This window comes from Lepisosteus oculatus, chromosome 4 (assembly GCF_040954835.1).
Source record: "Lepisosteus oculatus isolate fLepOcu1 chromosome 4, fLepOcu1.hap2, whole genome shotgun sequence".
In the NCBI taxonomy this organism is placed as follows: domain Eukaryota; kingdom Metazoa; phylum Chordata; class Actinopteri; order Semionotiformes; family Lepisosteidae; genus Lepisosteus; species Lepisosteus oculatus.
In genome coordinates this window covers 45,874,812-45,894,739 of record NC_090699.1, presented here as the reverse complement: position 1 = coordinate 45,894,739, position 19,928 = coordinate 45,874,812, and the positions used below count along the sequence as shown (strand labels likewise).

Below are 19,928 nucleotides of genomic sequence, written 5' to 3'. Positions count from 1 at the left end.
ATACTACTGACTAGTAACAGTAGCACATTTAAAATTGTGTAACAAATCTTCTTTTAATAAGTTGATAGAACTGTCTGGTTGAGTTAGAAACAAATTAAATGCTCTTTAATCATAGTTGCATCAAACTGCTGTTTGACCACAGAGCTGGGTTAAGGGGAATGCTGGTCCCCTAGTTTTAAGTACACTAGGAAAGGTGAAAGCATGCATGTGAACAAACCAGGTATACTACTCGTAGTCGGGAACATGCTCCCTCACTCACTTCAGTAGAGGTTATTGCATTACCAGGATGAGCATGACATTGTTGCTGAGCCTTTTTTCCCCATCAAAGCCAGATCTTTTTAGTTTCTCCTTTGGCTTTAAAGAAAGAGCTTGTGGGTACAGCGTTTCTTCGAGGATGCTGTGCGCATGGTGGACCTTGAAGGCCGTGCATAAATTCCTGTGAGCTGAGGCTCTGGCCAGCCCTGAAGGTCTCGTGCTTATAGCTCACAGTACTTTCTGCCATGGCCAAACAGCTCTTCTGCAGGGAAGGGTTTCCTCTTGGGTGCTGTTTGTGAAGGTTTCTAAATGTCTTGCTGCAGCTGCAGTTCTCTGGTCCTACATGACTAAGGATTGTCAGTAGTTCAGAAATCTTAAGATCTTAAATCACTTGAAATCTTAAGATTGAAATTTAGATATGTGCAGCTAACTAAAATTCAGACATTTAATGGATATGTTGTCCTGTTCATCTCATTCCTTAATGTTTCTAAGTAAAGGTTATAATAGATTAAGTGCATCAAAACTATAATGTAAGCTAATTTCAGCTTGTTACAGATTACATATTGAAACCCTTTGAATGTCTCCACACTCATTCACCCTTGCCATTTCAGATCCAGGTCATTGAAGACGACAAGGCTAACAGGAGCAGTGAGTCGTTTACAACTGGGGTGAAAGGTCAGGCACCTCCACTTGTCACAACCAGCTTCCAGGTTAAAGATCAAGGTATGGGATGCCTCTAATAATCATGAGCTACACTTTTTAAAGCCTTATGCAGTGTGTTGCTCCAGCCTGGGTCCATGTATGGTTCCTTGCACTCCTGTCTGTGTGAAGACATGCAGTGTTCTGATATTTCTTGTGCTTTCCCAGGGAATGCCAGCCCCCGCTATATCCGGTGCACAGCCTACAACATGCCCTGCACTTCAGACATGGCTAAACAGTCTCAGGTGCCTCTGGCTGCAGTCATCAAGCCGCTGGCTACGTTACCAGCTGACGAGGTGAGTGCTACAATGTGAGCACGGAGACTCTCTGCTCACTAACTAGTTGAAGGATCTCGTCTCTTTTTCCAGTTTGTTCCAGGCTTCCACTACTTTTGTGTAGACAGGTACCTCTTACATAAGAAACATAAGAAATGTTGCAGACGAGAGGAGGCCATTCGGCCAGTCTGGCCAGTTTGATGCCAGGATCTAATCCAGCTCTTTCTTGTAAGAAGCAAGGGAAGTTTGTTCCAAAGTCCCTCAACCTTTTGTGTAAAGAGGTGCCACCTGTTCTGAGTTTTAAAATGCACTTCCACATAGTTTCCACTTGTATCCTCATAATCTTATCTGTTCAAACCTTAAACGGTTCAGAATTTAGGTTTCTCTGAACCACCAATGTAGTTTATCAGCTTGGGCTTATTGGACAGTTCCATTGAAGGTTTTGAATACTTTAATTTGAATCCAATCACAAAAATTGTCATTGTTTTGTCATACATGACTCGACTCTTATGCTTTTTAACCCCTTGTTCTGTACGGAAAAAGGTCCTGGCCCAGAGATGTGCTGCTCACTTCTCTCTCTCTCTGACGAGACGGAAGCAGACCCAGTATCTGTTGATACTGTTATTAGAGACAGTCATCAGCTTCTAGCTATCATTAACAAGCAGTGTATTACTCCACTACTCACAGCTTGTCATACAAAATAGAAAAATAATACAAAGGAGCTGCGCCATCTCTCTGAATCAGTTTTTGTCAGTAAAGTGTTATTTTCTGCTTTCTCTTTGACAGTGGTATTGTTTGTTGTTAATTTGGGAACATGAAGACATCAGCTGTTGTAACAAACACAATAGCTGGACTGGTGGCTAATTTTACAGACCTAATTCTTGTCCTGATTGTGTTGTGTCCTTCATGACAGCTGTCCCTCCCCAGGCAGAATTACGGGCTCTTGTGCCCCCGTGACCTTGGAGCACCCCACTGGCTCTCTGGTTCCTCTTAATGCTAGTCTCATGGTTTCTTGCTTGCATAGCATTATAGGAAGTAGTGCCAAAAAAAAGTCATGTATTGAGTCTTACAGTAAGTCTCACCTGGAGTAAACAATTCACAATATCACAAAGTTCAAAGTAATATAAGGGCCAAACCATAGATTCTATTCTTTTAATGACTTGTTCCCTCTGTTTTTCTCTCTCTTCTTTTTGGCCTCACTTCAGTCCCCACCCCTGCGCTCTTTCGGCCATGTCTGTGTTACTAATGATAGCTGCTCACTTATCCCCCCCTGTGCTGCAGCTGTTGGAGCAGATCAGCTGAGAAAGGCGATCTCTTGCCTGGGGAGGTGCTTTCTGCTGTGCTTGCCAGTAGCACTCCCTGGAGAATTGTTTGTGAATTGCACTCATGGAAGAGAGCAATACATACTTGTTTCTAGGTTTTACAGTCATCTCCAAAATGATTGGCACATTTAATGAAGATGTCAAAAAAAGGCTGTATAAAAAAATGCAGGCAGGGAGCTATATGTTATGGTCAAAATTGTATATTATATTGAGTATTGCCTTTTCCATATTCTAAATCAATGTTTTTTTGTTAACACTTTGATACTTGTATTTCTCAGAAAGATAGGTTCCACCCTTTTTTGTTTCTGTTGATGTAAAATTTTGCTTGAAGACATTTCTGGAAATCTTCGGCACACTTTTGAAGTGTTTTGGGCATTGTACTTCTTCACTGGTGTCATGGGACATTCAATTACATCGTGAACTTTCATTTGTAAATACCTTTTAACTGTTACCACAAGAGTCTCTGTAGACAAAACGCATGTAGTCAATTTGTTAAAAAATGTGAAATATTTTTTGTTTCTAAAAGTTTTAGGTTTTCATATTCTACCTAATGCGGATGCCGCCCACATAGAAGGAATTAATTAATGTCCCATATTGCTTTCCCCAACACAATCTGTGGATTGGAAGAAATGAGACTTTCCACAAAGTGTTTCTGTTTCCTGTATTGCTGAGAACTGACATTCTTCTTTTCACTTTTAAGAGAATTTCTCCTTTCATCCATTTTTTATACACTTCTGCAGTTCAGTGCTGCTGGGTAGCTGGATCCTATCTCAGCAAAAATCCGGGCGCAAGGCAGGGTAAAACCCTGGCCACAGGGCAGACAACGCGCTCACACTAGGGCCAATTTTAATCCTTTCAAGCCAGTTAACCTACCAGCATGTTTGAGGAAACCAGGTTCATTAAAATTTTAAAAAAGGGCGACAGCATGAATAAGGTGAATAAAGGTGCATAACGTTTTCAGGTTCCTCCATATGTCGTCGAGCATGGCGAAGGCGGGCCCATCCGCTGTAACCGGTGTAAAGCCTACATGTGTCCCTACATGCAGTTCATCGAGGGCGGCCGGCGCTTCCAGTGCGGCTTCTGCAGCTGTGTGACAGAGGGTGAGTGTCCTAGGCATCAGGCTGATGCAGCCGACAAGCCACACTCATCCCGAAAGTGACTTGATCCCCTCTTCCCTCCCAGTGCCTCCCCAGTATTTCCAGCACCTGGACCACACTGGGAAGCGGGTGGACTGCTACGACAGGCCAGAGCTGTCCATGGGCACCTATGAGTTCTTGGCCACAGTAGACTACTGTAAGGTGAGAACCAGCTCAGCCTTTTCAGTGTCAGCCTTCGGGAGGAAGACTTTTCTGGGGCAGTTGGGATAAAAATATAAAATCTATGATGGGACAGAAGCAATCTGCACTGCTGTCAGACCCACAGACCCGTCTCTCTTCCCTGTGGGGCACCGTGAAGAACTTTTTGTGTTTAGTCATCTGCCCTTTTAACTCTGACCTAAGATGAGGTGCCCCTAGGTTTTGTTCTCTTAATGACAAATTTCCCCCTATCTCAAAGAGGAAGGGCTGAAATGAACTAATTAAAAACATCTTTACAAGTTATATATTTATATAACTACTTACAGCAGCTATAGAAGTCATTGCCAGAAAGCCAAGACTTAAGGCAGTTTGCAATTCTTGGTTGGGTGGCTATACAAAACAAAAAAGGGATGTAGTAACTAACCTGATGGTGCTGTTTTTAGTTGCATAGTACTACCCTCATAGCATATGGGCAGGAGTGGGGTTGTGCCTGCAGGTTTGGTCAGAAGGACCTCTGCAAATACTGAAATAATCAAATAATCGAATTCCTTCCAGAACAACAAGGTCCCAAAGCCCCCTGCCTTCATCTTCCTGATTGATGTCTCGTACAACGCTGTGAAGAGTGGCCTGGTCAGCCTCGTCTGTGAGGAGCTGAAGACCCTGTTGGACTACCTGCCCAGGTACAGCCTAGATCAATTGTAGAACACAGTGTGCTGGATTATAGAAGTGTAATATGTATAAACTAGGGCTAATGTTTTTCTAAGACGGATAATTTGTGAATGGCATGAATGGTTTTGATACAGAGTGGATGTTTTCGGTGTTCTGTTCTGTTTGACAATATGCTGCCCTTTTCTGGTGATCTAGGTGTAGATCAAGGGTAGGTCTGGAACACAAAGGATGCCAGAACGTGCTAAAGTCAGAATTTCTTGTCTTGTGCCAGCATTGTACAAAAGGTCTAAAATGTACATATAAGGACATATCTGTCCATCTATTTTCTGATCTGCTTTATCCAGTACAGGATCACAGTTTAGCTGGAACCTATCCTGGCAAGCAACAGGCGTTGTATATCCTATGCCAGTCCATCACAGGACACAGACACAAACACACATACTTACACCAGGGCCGGTTTTTACAGAAGCCAATTAACCTGCCAGCATGTCTCTGGACTCTGGGAGATCGGAGCACCCGAAGGAAACTCCATACAAACTCCACACAGATAGTGCCTCAGGAATTGAACCCAGGCCCCCAGCATTGCAAGGCAACAGTGCTAAGCTCTGTTCCCCCTCGATAAGGACGTACTGCATGCCTTGGTTTAAAGAAACCTGTAGAAGGTCTTTAGGAGTACTAGTACTCGTAGTTCACAACTGAAGTCACAACTGGGATAGTCAAAATTGTGAGAAATAAAAACTGCATAAACGTTATTTATAAATCTTAGTTTTGTGGAGTTCCCAAAGTGTAGTGTCAAGGAGACAGAGGCCGAGCTCTGAAGACTGCACGTGGGGGTATTGAGCCTGGGGGACGGGGGAAGTACAGATGTTCAAATTATGCAAGTGTGCCATGGACAGAGCTGAGAACCCCTGATCTAGAGCCAGTGATCTAGACCAGAAACACAAAATGGTGGAAGTGCATCATCTATGCTTTGTAAGCAATCTGCTTCACTGTTTTAAAGTTTTATTTAATTGGGGCATTTTATTTTTTGTAGTTGATTTAATATTTAAGAGCTTCGAACCCCAATGTGTAAGCTAAATTCTGTTTCCCTGTCGGGGTACTTTCTCCTCCTGACACAGACTGTGTGGCCTGCTGTGCACACACCCCTTCTTGTAGCCTGGCCCTGCCTCCAGCTGGCAGTAACACCAGCAGTCATGTCACCGATTTGCAAAGGGTCCTGGACCCTGGCCCTTTTCAGTTTCTAGATTCTGTTTTGTTTGCCAGAATAGAAAATGGCATTGCACATATGACTTGATACATTATACTTGTAGATCCATTCTGATGCCCATGCTATTTGTAAGTATGCATCTTGTTTATACAATAAAGGACCTGTCTTGTAACAGTTGTATCCAAAGTGTTCATGGACTATGTATACCATTGTGATTTTCATGAATGGCCCTCAAACTAAACTCACCATGTAATGTCCAAAAGCCTTTGATAGAATCACAATAATTTCAGCAAGATTTCATTAATAGGCAAGGATGTTACCTTGTATACTCTTATCAGAGTTTTACAAACCAGGTGTAATTAAAATAGTTTAGGAGAAGGGTAGTTCATCTTTGCTGTGACTTTAAGTTAATTTTTGTTTGGTCTATATGGACAATGTATTGACCCCAAATACCTTTCAATTAATGGCGCGATCGACTCTTTTGTGTGCAGAGAGAATCCAGAAGAGGACTCCCACATCAGAGTGGGCTTTGTCACCTACAACAAGGTGCTGCACTTCTACAATGTGAAGAGCTCACTGGCTCAGCCCCAGATGATGGTGGTGTCTGATGTGAGCGACATGTTCGTCCCCCTGCTAGATGGCTTCCTGGTTAATGTCAGTGAGTCCAGGACAGTAATAAACAGGTAAGACACTGTGCCACACCAGCACTGTCATTGTTACTCCAGCAGAGACTCCTGCGATTCCTTTCTTTAGCTCTTGACTACTCTAGGGTAACTTAAAGCATGATTTTCCATTCTTTACCTTACTGTGTTAGGAAACTAAGCTTGTAATTAACTTACATATTTCTTCATTTAAACTCTTCTAATTATTTTTGAAGCCCATACAAAGTTTCAAGTGTGAAATTCCTTGTGTTGGTTAATCTCAAGCCTCCAACTGCTTTAGAAATGAAAACAACTTTTAATTAAACAAATTCCCAGCGAAGTAATGGAACACGGTCCAGAAGAGAATTTCCCTGAACAGGGAATATCTTGCCCCAGTGTGTCTGTACCTGTGCTTTTCCTTAGTAACTTGAGTGTTTGCCCTGACACCTCTCTGCCATTACTGTGTTCTGTGTTGCAGTTTGCTGGACCAGATTCCTGAAATGTTTGCTGACACACGGGAAACGGAGACTGTGTTTGGACCAGTGATCCAGGCCGGTTTAGAGGCACTGAAGGTGGAGATCTCTACCTTTCTTTATTGATCTATTGCAAAGTTACAGATGGGTCAGCAGAAGCTGGCATTTGTTTTTGCACCAGTACTTCCCTAAAATTGCTACAACAGCCTCTATCTTCAAAAAAGCTCTGCCAGATGCAGATGTTGCTTACAGACCCTGGAACTGTTCCTTCCTTAAATCTGTAAAGTAGCCGCTAGACCTGTAATACTCCCTGGCAGTGGTTGACATTGGCATACATGCCTGCCATGTTGTGCCATGAGTGCCTGGCTGGGCTGAGTTCATGCCACACTCAGTGTGGATCAGTGTATGACATGGATTAGCACAGGAAGCCTGGACTGTATCTTACCAGGATGTGCCAAGCCAAACATCCCTGTTGGATGATTACAGGGTTGTAACAACAGGTGGTCCACATCTGTTCCATATATTTCCATATACAGCTTGTTTTACAATGCAGACAATTCCTAGCCTTCTTAAAAATGAGACCGTCGCTGTTGTCTGTGTGAAAGAGGCAGATCTCATGTTCTCTTGAGTGAGAGTGAATGGTTTGTGTCTGACTGCAGCAGGCATGCCAGTGGATTGAGATGTTTTCCTGATGTTTTGCAGGCAGCAGACTGTGCTGGGAAGCTCTTTATTTTTCATTCCTCTCTCCCCATTGCTGAGGCTCCTGGAAAACTGAAGAACAGGGAGGACAAAAAGCTTATTGGCACGGACAAAGAGAAGGTACCTGCTGTCGTGCCCCACAGCACAAGCTCAACACTTCTCCACTCTTTATTATTTAAAAATAACAGGTTTCTCTGAGGAGCTCCTCTCTTAAGGAAAGCACTCTAAAACCATTTTTTACTCTTCATCCGGATTCCACAATACATTAAACAGTGTAGACACAGCTATTGCAGTTTCAGGTGCTCTTTCTTGTTAGAAGATTCAAAAGGAAGCACAATTTTCAAACCCATGAGGCCAGTGACCTCATTCTGAAGTCACATTCTTAAAACAGAATTTAAGTTTCATTGCGGGATGTGTCAAAAACATGCTCATAAATGTGGAAGCAAGTCTTCAGATAACATAGAATAAGGATAAGGAAATACTGCACTTTCCAAATCCAATGTACTCCAGTGCAGGATACAGCTGCTACCAGTTCTGTGATGTGAATGTCATAAATAAATCGGTTAATTAAACAGCTGTCTGTTCCAAAGATGGAAGGAATTGGGAGTGACGGTATTGGACTTAAGAAACATGCTGACACGGTGTACCACATGTGAGCTCTTTTTTGTGGGTTGCTATTGGGAGGTTCTGTACTAGCGTGGCTGCTGTGTTTTCCCAGACCCTGTTCCAGCCCCAGACCAGTTTTTACGGTAACCTAGCGAAGGATTGTGTGGCGCAGGGCTGCTGCGTGGATCTCTTTCTCTTCCCGAACCAATATGTGGACGTTGCCACCCTTGGCGTGGTGCCCTTCCAGACTGGTGGCTCCATCTACAAGTACACCTACTTCCAGGTATGCAGGCATCTAGCCATCTGCGCCTCCTGATGCCACGCAGGGGATCAAGCAAGCAGCTCGCCCTGGCTGTTGTGCTCCATTTCCCCTTCCCCGAGAATTTCCGAAACCCCCCAGCACCCAGGATCGTAACACTGCGCTCTTGCCCGCTCCGTCTAGGTGCCAACAGATGGGGAGCGCTTCCTGAATGACCTTCGCAGAGACGTCCAGAAGCAAGTTGGGTTTGACGCTGTCATGAGAGTTCGGACAAGCACAGGTGAGTCGTTTCGGGGTGGGGAGAGAGACGCATAGTTAGGCATTGTAAAGAGAGCAACAGAAAACTCCAAACAAGAGACTGCCATAGCACGACATGAAAAATGAAAAATGAGATTGGCACTGTGCCTGACACAAAGCTGAAACAATAGATCATCCTTGATCCAAAGGAACAAGTAATAGGTTTATTCCATGCTGAAAAAAAAGAAGAAAGAAAACACACCTGAGCTACTACATCCTTGGTCCAATGCTGTTGTTGATCTTTACATGAAATGCCATGATCCAGAAACTACATTTCCCACACATACATTAGGCTTCCAAGGCCTTTGCTAAACACTGAGAAATGTTGAAATCTCAGGTGAAAGTTTCACAATGATTAGATTTATACTAGATATTTGGTGCTCTGAAGAATTGCATATTCAAAGTGATTGCTCATTTCACAGTTTCTTCTTATAGTGCTTACAAATCATACCATAGTGATTTTATAATGTCTGGTTTCAGCAGGTAATCATTCAAACTTTATTAATAAAAAGGTTGTTTTTTCAATTTTGTATACAGATGAGACTACATTATTCTGTTCACGACAGTGAAAAATTTGTCACTGAAAGGTTGTCCATGGGCAGTTCACGAGTGCCAAGGCACTGCTGCATGAAGCAAAGCCTTTTTTGCATCTTTTTGTGCCAGCTGGTGATTTTCCATGGTTTCCACAGAATTCTGCAAATTTTGGGGAGGAATTTTGGTTTTTTGTATTTAGATTGTGGGGCACTGCTGGGTTTTGAAATCTTAAACATGGGTGTGGCTGTACACCCTACATACCCTCGTTTTCACTACCTGCTCATGTCCAGCATTCCTGTTTTTGGATGACTGTACGAAGAGGTGACTGCTTTTTTTAGCTGGTTCAATCCCTGAAAATGAAGCAGCGCTAAGACTGGTATTCTGATAGCAAGTTTGAGGAACAGGACTCTAGGGGGCAGTACTCGTCAATACAAAGACATGAGGCAGAGCCAGCACTGTTAGCTCGATCAGTGATAAACAGTGAACTAAGTGAAGCTTTAAACTGAGAACTGTAATGCCCTTTTTATGAGCTGAGGCATCAGTTGTAACTGATGGTATCATGGTTTGAGTTATTATTAATACTTTGTACTGTAGTATTTTGTTTAAGGTAGTGTATGCTTTTTAGTTATCTAAATTGTTGCATATCTCTTCTTTTCACATATCCAGCGTTACCTCTGTCCTCAGCTGGGCACGTAAGCACTGTTGCGTGCAGCAGTGTGAGCTGTGGTGCCCTTTTTTAACCCTGTAGCCGCCTCTTATTTACAGGACTTGGCTTATAACAATACCTTAACTGATGAAATTTGAGGTGTTGTGAAATTTAGGAAACAATGCTGCTGGGTGCGGCTGTGTTTACTGTAATGCAGCATTGAAAGGAAGACAGCGCATCTGACTCCTATCTCTTTGGGTTTTGCTCCTGGGCCACACTGTACTGCAGTTTTTTTTTGTGCCTCTTCAGTCGAGAGTGACGGTTAAACTTGCGTTTCAGGGATCCGCGCCACAGACTTCTTTGGGGCGTTCTACATGAGCAACACCACGGACGTGGAGCTGGCCGGGCTGGACTGCGACAAGACCGTGACTGTGGAGTTCAAGCACGACGACAAGCTGAGCGAGGAGACCGGGGCCCTGATGCAGGTGAGGGCCAGCCCTGGCCTCAGCCGTCAGCGATACCTGAATCTGGTCTTGTGTGCATTAGAACAACTGTCTGCAGGCCAGGCCTTTTCCGTACGATATATGTGGAATTTGTCATCTCGTTATGAGAAGTCTAAAATCCCATATATGATATGTAATAACTAAGGCTAATCAGGAAAGCCAACTCAGATTATACAGTCTATACATTCAAACAAGAATGCCAAGGCATCCTTTATGAAAAGGTTTACCTTGATGGATTGCAAAATCAAGCCCTTTCTCTGCAGTCGTTTCTGTGTGTATTTCATGCCGTACTTGAATGAATAGCCTTGCTTCTGTCCAGAAATGTGTTGACATCATCCTTGAGGCACCACACAGAGAGCCGAGGAGCTCAAAGACACTGGGATTGCAGAGGTCAGGGAAACCGCTCGTTGACTCTGCTGTGGTGTGCAGTCAGCGGTGGATACTGGAGGCTGATAGCTGTGAAGTATATCCAAGTGATCAAGCTGTGCAGTGCTTGCATCTTGAGCCACACCTCTCCTTTGCAGTGTGCAGTGCTATATACCAGCTGCAGCGGGAAGAGGCGGCTCAGGGTGCACAACCTCGCTGTCAACTGCTGCACCCAGCTGGCCGACTTGTACCGGAACTGTGAGACCGATGCCCTCATCAACTGCTTCGCCAAGCATGGTACGTCCAGTGCACTTCATTTGTGCAGCTTCAGAATATAGGACGGCAGAGTGTTTTATATTTTCCACTTTTTAAATCATTTCACATTTATCATTACACTGTAAGTTAAGCTTTTGCATTTTCTCAGCAAATATATAATATACCTGTAGCAGAAATTATATAACTGGGAGCTAGTAGGAGAAACTAAGTAATGCCATATTAGGCAGTTGTCAGTAGGCACTGTCTGATTCTCATTTAGGTAAACTGATATAACATTTACACTGACTGACTGGGTTACACAGTAGATTGAAATATGAATGGGAATCTTTTGCATTTAAATTTACAATCCTATGTGCACAGCCTACCGCAGTGTCCTGAGCAACCCCACCAAGACCGTGAGAGAGAGCCTAATCAACCAGTGTGCACAGATCCTGGCCTGCTACCGCAAGAACTGCGCCAGCCCCTCGTCTGCAGGACAGGTATGGTACTGTTACATGAGTGGCTGCTTGCAACAGCTACTTTGTCTAGTAGGAAAAGGTAATCTAACCCCAACCCTGGTCCTGGAGAGACACAGTCCAGCAGGTCTTATAGATTAGGGGTTCCCAACCCTGGTGTTGGAAAGACACACATCTGCTGATTTGTGTTTTAACTATGTTCTCTGTTATACAGTACAACTGTTCTTTAATGTACTAGTAAGATTAACCTTAACTGTTTAACTGCTTTCAATTCTCAAACTGTTTTGGGGTTGCCTGTTAACTCGCATGTCAAGAACAGGATTGGGAACCCCTGTGTTAGTGTCTTGACGTAGCCTCCTCAGCAGGGTAGCACTGTTTGTGAGAAACAGGCCAGCTGTAGTTCAAATGCTAAGTCTGAGGTCAGTTGGTTACTTTGTTGCCATCTCTCTGTAGAAGAATGGACAGAAGAATATTTTCACATGTCCTGGGGAAATCACTATAATTTCTGAATGTCAAGGTAGAAATTGCTTTCTGAAGTGAGCCAAGTCTAACCGGTGTAGCAACCAGCGTGACATGACTGGGGCTTCAGCTCTCAGAATTTCATTCACAATTTGGAAAACATTGGGCTCTGAAACTAAGGATTTTAACTAAAAAATGTGAATTCTGTTTCAGAGGCAGGTTTGAGTTTTGTGTTTTCAGTGAAGATGCTTGGAAATCTGTACACTAGATTCATAGGTGTTTCTTTGTCTGGTGCTTCAGTGCCCAGGATGCTTGTCATGATGAATAACCGCTGGGTACTGTTCCCCTGTCTCTGTTACCTATTGCCTTTCTGTTATTCTGGGTCTCCTCTAGTTTTCCTGGCTCCAGTGTAGTACCAATTCCATATGTGGACTAGATGGTTAAGGTTTAGAGACTGTTTATAGTCAATACTGTTTTGTTCCAGATTGCTTTTTAAACAAGAAGTTGCTAGTTGCATGTCCCATTCTGGTTGCAAAAGTCCTGGGAGCACAAGGCAAATATTTCTGTGCAGCGGATCATGTTTCTTTTATGGATTCTGTAGTGAGTTCTGTAGAGAGTGGTAATCATTCTTGTCTCCCATGTGAAAGATCCTTAGTTTGAAACCCCACAGGAACATGTTTAGTATTTTAGAGTTTAGAGTTTGGAACAAGTTACCCTGCCATGTGGTTGAAGATGATACCCTGGCATCTTTCCATAATTTGCTGAATGCGGGATCAATTCACTACTACCAACCAAACAGGCTCGATGGGCTGAAAGGACTCTTGTTTGGGCCTATCTTATGTTCTTGTGCTTTTGCCTGGAGCTGCCTGGAGACTGCAGATCACGATTCAGAGGATTGTGTTCGTGTTGGGCCATTACACAACAAAATCATTTGGAGGAATTCTGTTCACTTGTTGTGCAGAGAAGGGGAGACATTCTGTAAACCACTCGTCTGTTCTCAGCCTTCCGGGTAGCGGATTTCAGATGTGCTCTGCGCTGCGCTGCGAGAGTCTATCCTCACTGTGTGCTTGCTTCCCTGTGTAGCTGATCCTGCCTGAGTGCATGAAGCTGCTCCCAGTCTACCTGAACTGTGTGCTGAAGAGTGACGTCCTACAGCCCGGGGCTGATGTCTCCCTTGATGACCGGGCCTACCTGCGCCAGCTCATCTCTTCCATGGACGTGGCAGACAGCCATGTGTTCTTCTACCCACGGCTGCTGCCTCTGGTAAGTTGCCTCGCAGTCTCTGTGGTTAGGACGCTCTCAGCGGCTCTGGACAGTGAAACGCAGTGCTCAGCGGTGTTGTCATGTAAGGCCTCGTCCTCCTCTCTGCAGCAGAAGCTGGATGTGGAAAGCGATGCACTGCCAGTGGCCGTGCGGGACTCCGAGGAGCGGCTGTCCAAGGGCGGGGTGTACCTGCTGGAGAACGGGCTGAACCTCTTTCTGTGGGTGGGGGCCAACGTGCAGCAGGAGCTTCTCCAGAACATCTTCGGCACACCTGCCTTTGGACAGATAGACCCCACCATGGTGAGCCTGAATCACACCTGTGGCTTGACTGACCAGGGACTCCCTGTGACTGGGCAGTAGTAATGTTCCTCTTGCACTCCGAGTGGCTGGGGAAGAAATACACCTGTACGTTATTACATACACAGCATCTGCAAGATATGGAAATAGTATTACCAATCGCATCTTTAAAGAAATACATTCAATATATCTTAGTGATGTGGAAGAAGAAACAAAAATAATATTGTACCCAGCAGTTAAAGTTGCTTGTATTAGAATAGTGATCTTCGTTCACTTGTGAATTTTGTAAAAACACAAAGTCGCACTTAATCTTTCTGCAGACAAACCTGCCTGTGCTGGATAACCCTTACTCCAGGAAGCTGCGAGGCATGATCGACACCTTCAGAGCCCAGCGGCCGCGGTACATGAAGGTGAGTACAGTGTTTCTCCCGTGCATACACATGCACAAGTGTACATGCACAAGTGTGGGATACTCTCCCCATCCTTCCATCCTTTTACAATTGACGTTGAGTTCCTCTAAGTCTCCTAGCATTCGTATTTCATTCATAGCAAAGAGAAAGTTTCTGAGAGAGAAGAACTCAAAAGTGCACTTAGATTGCAAAAGTGGCAGTTGTCAGGGGGATTTTGTATTGAAACAAATTCTATTCTTTCTACTTTGTCGTTGTATTCAGTTTTGTTACATTCAGCTTGTGAAATGTTTAAATAAATGAGGTTTCAGTGTTGAATCAATCTGCAATTTTTAGCCTGGCCCTCAACACAAAGAATTGCATACAGTAAGATATCAGTACTGGCACTCTCAGTCAGATAATTTAATAGAGAATAAGCGTCAGTGACAAATATTAATTAACAATCTTTATCACACTTAATGAATTAGGGAATTTAAGAAGCAGGAGGAGAGAACAGTAGGTGATGATTGAAATTGGCTTCTAATTACAAGCAAACAAGACAGAAGCGTGGAGCAGCTCTTACAGCTGTGAACATCTGTGTGTCAATCTTGACAGACACAAAGGTACTTGGTTTGCAGTGGGCTGGTATGTGGACCGGATGCAGGACCTACTGAAAGAGTCCTACGTGTCCCTGTGCAGGTCCTGGTTGTAGCTATGCAAGTCATCAAAACTGCAAGGTTAACAGCCTTTTCCTTTATAACACAGCTGATGGTGATCAAACAGGAGGACAAGCTGGAGCTGATCTTCAGGCACTTCCTGGTGGAGGACAAGAGTAGCAACGGTGGGGCGTCCTACGTGGACTTCCTGTGCCACATGCACAAGGAGATTCGCCAGCTGCTGAGCTAGGAGAAGGGTCACGCCCCCTGCCTCCTCCAATCACAGACTCGCTTCTTTTAATTGACAGAAGAAACAAGTGGAAACCAACCTCTCCAACCAAATTGTCTCTTTCCCTTCTTCTCCCTTCTTCTGCATCTAATCCTACAAGTTAAAAAAGAGGCTGATAAGTTGCACTGTCAAATCGCTTACCCCTACAGGGTTAAGCTTCATTTCTTAATTAATCCAACCATTCTGATGTGTGGGACTGCCTGTGTCGTGTCTGATCAGTCACATGTGACAGGGACTGATGCTGATTGTAGAGTGTTCTGTTTGAAGACACTAGCACTGAATGATTTCTTGGTGGGAAACACTGGTTCTGCGATTGCGAAGCTACATTTTGTAAGAGGCAAATCTACGCTCGACGGAAAAAAATGGGAAAGTTACGATCTTGCAGAAAGAAAAAAAAAAAAACTACATAAAATAAAATTCTGGTTTTCATCCGGAGATTTATTTTTCTATTCTGCCTCTGGCTTTCTCTGCAACGGCCTTTCTCATCCCATCATGGTTATTAACTTCCTGTATCTTTAGAGCGTGTCATTTTCATTCCTCTGGGAGTTTTTATTTTCTTTTAAATTTTGGGACAAAAGAGTGCTGCCATCTCACTGATGGCTTTCCCTCAGTGTAAAAGGACGGTTAATCATCACTTTCCAGGGATGTTTGAAATGGGGATGATAAGAAGAGTGCGAGTGGCCAGTCAGTTATGTGCCTGAGGCTTAGGGTAGCCCAGCGTCTGGATTCTGTCAGGACCCGTGAGTCAGTGTGCAGGGTGACCCTCTCTGGGTAGTCGGTCTATCGGATATCTCAGTGACTAATTTAATTCTCAATGATCACAGCGCTGGTTGTGTGAGATCCTTGCAGTGAAAAAGATTTAAAGATCTTGATAGATGACTTCTCCAGCTTTGTAGGATCTGTTTGTCATTTTCACACTTGAGAATGACAACAGGGTTATGACAGCAGCTATTCCAGGCCCCGGAAGAGACTGAATTAGTGCTCATTCTGTGGTGTTTGCAAGTATCCCTTCACTGAACAGAAGGAAGCCCCCACTTTTTCAGCTTTATTACAGCTTACTGCATTGTTTGGGTTTACAGATTAGAAATAAAGCGGATGAGAACATTCTGCTAAATGTACATTATTGTTTTGAGTTGCCGTAAAGTGGTCACGCTGTTTATTCCTGTGTTCCTCCATGCCAGGCCCACTGCTGTGCTTCTGAACTCTTCCTCTGCTTTCTGGTAAAGTGAATACTGTTTGTCATTGAAAATCAAGCGTCTCTCCTGTATATCAGTACAGTGAAGTAAACAAATGCCCCTATATGCGTAGTGAAGAGAAGTGGTACAGTATGTATCGCTGTCTAGACTCAGCCCCCCTGCTGTCCCGGGAAGAGATGGTGAGGTTAGGGAACCCTGTGCAATAATGCACAACACACAGCGTTCCATCCTTCTAGTCAAGCAGAGTACCTTGCCCCCCTACTCTTGTGCCGGAAGATCAGCCTGTTTTCCTACAGCAAAGGAGCTAACCAGCACAAATTTGGTGACTGATCCTGGTGAATTTCTGTACAGAAACTGAGGGTTCAGGGACTTGGAGACCGAATGCTGCACTATTATGTAGTGATCGCTCCCTTTTGTGTAGCTGCCCATGCTGTTGCAGCTGGAATGTGCTTTTTAAACATGAATGACTACTTGCAGATTAAACATGTGGTTTTTGCACTGCAAGTGAACTAATTTTGGACAGTTAAGAGTAGATTTGCACATCTATGTCATTGGTAGTGTTTACCACACAAACCATCAAGACCTCTTCAAACTGAAGCCACTTTTTTTCTCTGTTAAACGAGTTAGTCTGTATGCTATAAGAAACCATCTTGTAAAAGAATATTTGGTTTGAAGATTAAGAACATCTGTAGGGCTCTCTGTATTGATTACTTCAGATGTGTAAAGTTAATATTGTGGTTTTAAAATGGTGTTGAGAAAAATTGCAGGCTAATTTCAACAAGCATTCCTTCTGAAATCTGCATGCTTCAAACAGTGAAAATGAGAAAACTCACCCCAAGATTGTTTCTCCCTGGTCTTCTTGTTTACTTGTGACATTGATACATTTCAGATAAGCAGTTGTCAAATCCTTCAGCCATGTCCCCATACTGAGGAATCATGTGCAAGTCTGTCCTGTAACAGCCAAAATCCCCCAACTTTTTGCTTTGTGCTGAAATAAAGTATTACTTTTCAAAGCAAGTAATTTTGGAGGAATTATATGGCTATTAGGGCTTTGTTTCACTCTGTGCACAAGTACCCTAATTAAAATTGTAGGACTGCCCCAGTAGAAAAAGAGAATTGGGAATTGGGATTGGTTGATTTCCAGAGTGAGTTTTGTTTCTCATCTATAAGCTGTGAAGATTTTCCAAAGACATATCTGATGAGAATGAGTTTATTACATCACTGAGACTACATTGGGATTAGAGACATAATGTCCCCCAGGGTAGACAGAGTAAAGGACATAAACCAATAGAGTCAGGCCATACCCAGCGCAGTGTTGATTTGCACTTGAATAATTTCCTTTTATTTAATTCAAAGAGATCCATTGCCTGTGTTTACCTCTGATTTGGGGAAATAAAGTAGACATACGCTCTTATAAAACCTGACTTAATGGTTCTTTCTAAGCCAAAAACATAATACAACCTTTCAAGTGTGACTGGGAAAGAACTGCACACAAATTGTCATTTGTCTGATTCAGTAAATGCTTTCAATTTGTTTCCCCTTTCAGATATCACAACTCTGCCTGCATTCAATTTAAACTGATCCTTACCTTAGACTCCCTGCGAACATTACTGGTACATGGCATGGCTTTTATTAACAGCCGTCACATAGAGTTTAAACGTCTATCGTCAAACAGGACTAACGCATATCTGGAGGTCAGAGTGTTACTGGGAACTTAAGTGTGTAACAGGCTCTTGTGCTATGGAATCGTACATTGTAAAGGCTTGGTTTACGCGCCACGATGTAAATATGTTGCCTGGGTGCTTAGCTTCAGGTAAACTGTGTTGCAGGAAGAATGTGGAAGCAGCAGATACTTGTCAGTACCTTTCTCACTTTCATCCCAGTATATCACATACCAGAGGCTGTCGGTACCTTTTGTTCCGGGGCACATGCTTTAATGGTGGTTGAGTCTGTTTTCCAGGTTGTTATTAAGAGGGTGTTTTCTGCACAGAATTTTGCTACTGGGCTTGTTTAATTTGTGGAGTTAAGTTAGGCTGAATTTCTAAGTCTCTTGTTGGGTCCCCACTCTTCAGGCTGTTTTCAGCATCTCCTGCTATGCAAGACAAACACTAGGCTGACTGGCCTGGTGTGTCAGACCCTTCCTGCTGCTGCCTCCTCCGCTCTGATTGGGGATGGTCAGATCAGCAGACGGGGAATCGCTGTGCGTCACTCGCCATTCTCCTGAGAAAGCAGTGGCGTTGAAGGAATGGAGGCAGGTGTCGGCTCACGCAAACACTCCGTGCCGTCTCCCCACAAGCGTCTGCAGGGGGCGATGGTTTTGCAGCAGGAAGCAGCTGAAGGAATTCTGGTCTGGCGCCCAGCATGACTTCACGCCTGCAGGGTTATTCAGTGCCTCTCTTAAAAGTGAAGAAGTGCACTGACAGGCCCCCTGCTGCCTGATCTTGGGCTGTTTCTTCTGCACCTTTCCAACTCCCCCACCATTGCAGTTCACATCTGGACAGGGCTGTGTGGTTTGCCTTCATTGCAATCGTTTTCCCCACCTATTTTGTGGAAACGAACCTTGTCACTGAGCAGGACATCAAGAGCACTGTAAGTCCCAATGGAGCACCAGATCTAAAATGTGTTTAAACTGATGCATCCAAACCGGGAAAGAGCAGAGCAAAGCAGTTTATTAATATATATATACCCAGTAGTTTTAATTCTGTATAACCTGAATGGTTTATACCATTATGGGCTAAATCTCCCTAATTATGGAAATGACAGATTTTAAAGAAAAATGTGATAAATATTAAAACTAACCCTGTCTCCCTCCTCATTTTTTTAAACCTGTTTTTTTTCTTTCTTGGTTGTGTAACTTTTTAATATGCAAAATAAAATCATATTGTTTATCCTTTATGCCTTGTGAACAATGCATCAGTGCCATGGCCTGTATGGATCTTGCCAGGTTGCATTATGGGTAGTGCTGGGGCTCGCGCATGCCCCACTGTGACTTCCTGAGCATAAGCTTGCAGCGTTGTCAGAGACAAAGACAGATCCTCCAGCGGGCATCCCTGTTCCCTCCAGACCCCCTGCTGGTGAGCAAAGTTGATTAATAATAGTGGAATAGTGTAATTTCAAATTAGAGAAGGAGGAAAAATGTTCTTGGACAGTTCAGCTTTGGAGAAAAATACCAACCCTGTGTGTTAAGAGGAGTGCTGGTCTTGACACTCTCTGTGCGTCCGACTGGGGAAGCTCATCGGACAGACGGCGCTGCTGGTGATCTCCACATAGACCAGAGCCGTCGGGCAAGGCAGCCAACTCTCCCCTGCTCAGCACTGACCTTCCTTGTCGTTGCAGTTCCTGGAATAAGCAGAAGCTTCTATGAAATCACTGAGAGCTCACCTTGCAGCACCCCTGCCCTGTAATGTCATCGCGTCATCTTTTATCAGCTGAAATAGACATTTCCTGTGTCTTGGTTAGGGACTTGTGTGCTAACTGTGTCATGGTTTTTCAAGCGATCTATCTGGTGATAGTTGCAAAGCTTATACTACTGTATATGTCATGTCTTATCTTTTCCCTTAAACTCAACCTTAGCCCAAGATTTTATACTTTTTAAATTTCAATATAACATTTCTGTACTGATATTGTCATTAGACTGGGAAGACTTGGGACATCAAGTCTGACACGATACAGACTCCACAAGGTTTGACATCAATCTGTGTGTATTTTAGTATGTGCCCATTTACATTCCAGTCATTCACCTGCGGGTGACAAGGTGGCATGACGTTTAGCGCTGCTGCCTCCCAACTCTTGCAATGTCCTTGGATTGATTTTGGATAGGGGTATCCTATGTTTGGAGTTTGCATGGTCTGTGTTCATGCAGGATTTCTCAGAGTGCTCGGGTTTCCTCCCATCTTCGAAAGACA

General features: G+C 43.8%; 1 protein-coding gene across 7 annotated transcripts in view; it reads left to right on the top strand.

Moving 5' to 3' along the window:
- The window catches only part of sec24c (SEC24 homolog C, COPII coat complex component), a 33,025-nt gene extending 14,107 nt beyond the window's left edge, over positions 1–18,918 (top strand). For 6 of the 7 annotated variants that reach the window (XM_015347754.2, XM_015347753.2, XM_015347756.2 and 3 more), the window contains 17 exons: positions 867–978; positions 1,123–1,250; positions 3,513–3,651; positions 3,734–3,849; positions 4,402–4,526; positions 6,214–6,405; positions 6,842–6,935; positions 7,539–7,655; positions 8,254–8,424; positions 8,584–8,680; positions 10,217–10,362; positions 10,905–11,043; positions 11,383–11,501; positions 13,020–13,199; positions 13,308–13,499; positions 13,817–13,906; positions 14,648–18,918. In XM_015347754.2, the coding sequence (XP_015203240.2) occupies positions 867–978; positions 1,123–1,250; positions 3,513–3,651; positions 3,734–3,849; positions 4,402–4,526; positions 6,214–6,405; positions 6,842–6,935; positions 7,539–7,655; positions 8,254–8,424; positions 8,584–8,680; positions 10,217–10,362; positions 10,905–11,043; positions 11,383–11,501; positions 13,020–13,199; positions 13,308–13,499; positions 13,817–13,906; positions 14,648–14,788 (2,298 nt within the window). In that variant the 3' untranslated portion in view covers positions 14,789–18,918. The remainder of the gene's footprint in view (positions 1–866; positions 979–1,122; positions 1,251–3,512; positions 3,652–3,733; positions 3,850–4,401; positions 4,527–6,213; positions 6,406–6,841; positions 6,936–7,538; positions 7,656–8,253; positions 8,425–8,583; positions 8,681–10,216; positions 10,363–10,904; positions 11,044–11,382; positions 11,502–13,019; positions 13,200–13,307; positions 13,500–13,816; positions 13,907–14,647) is intronic. The other variant, XM_015347752.2, reaches the window with a different exon arrangement.
- The last annotated feature ends 1,010 nt before the right edge of the window (positions 18,919–19,928 follow it).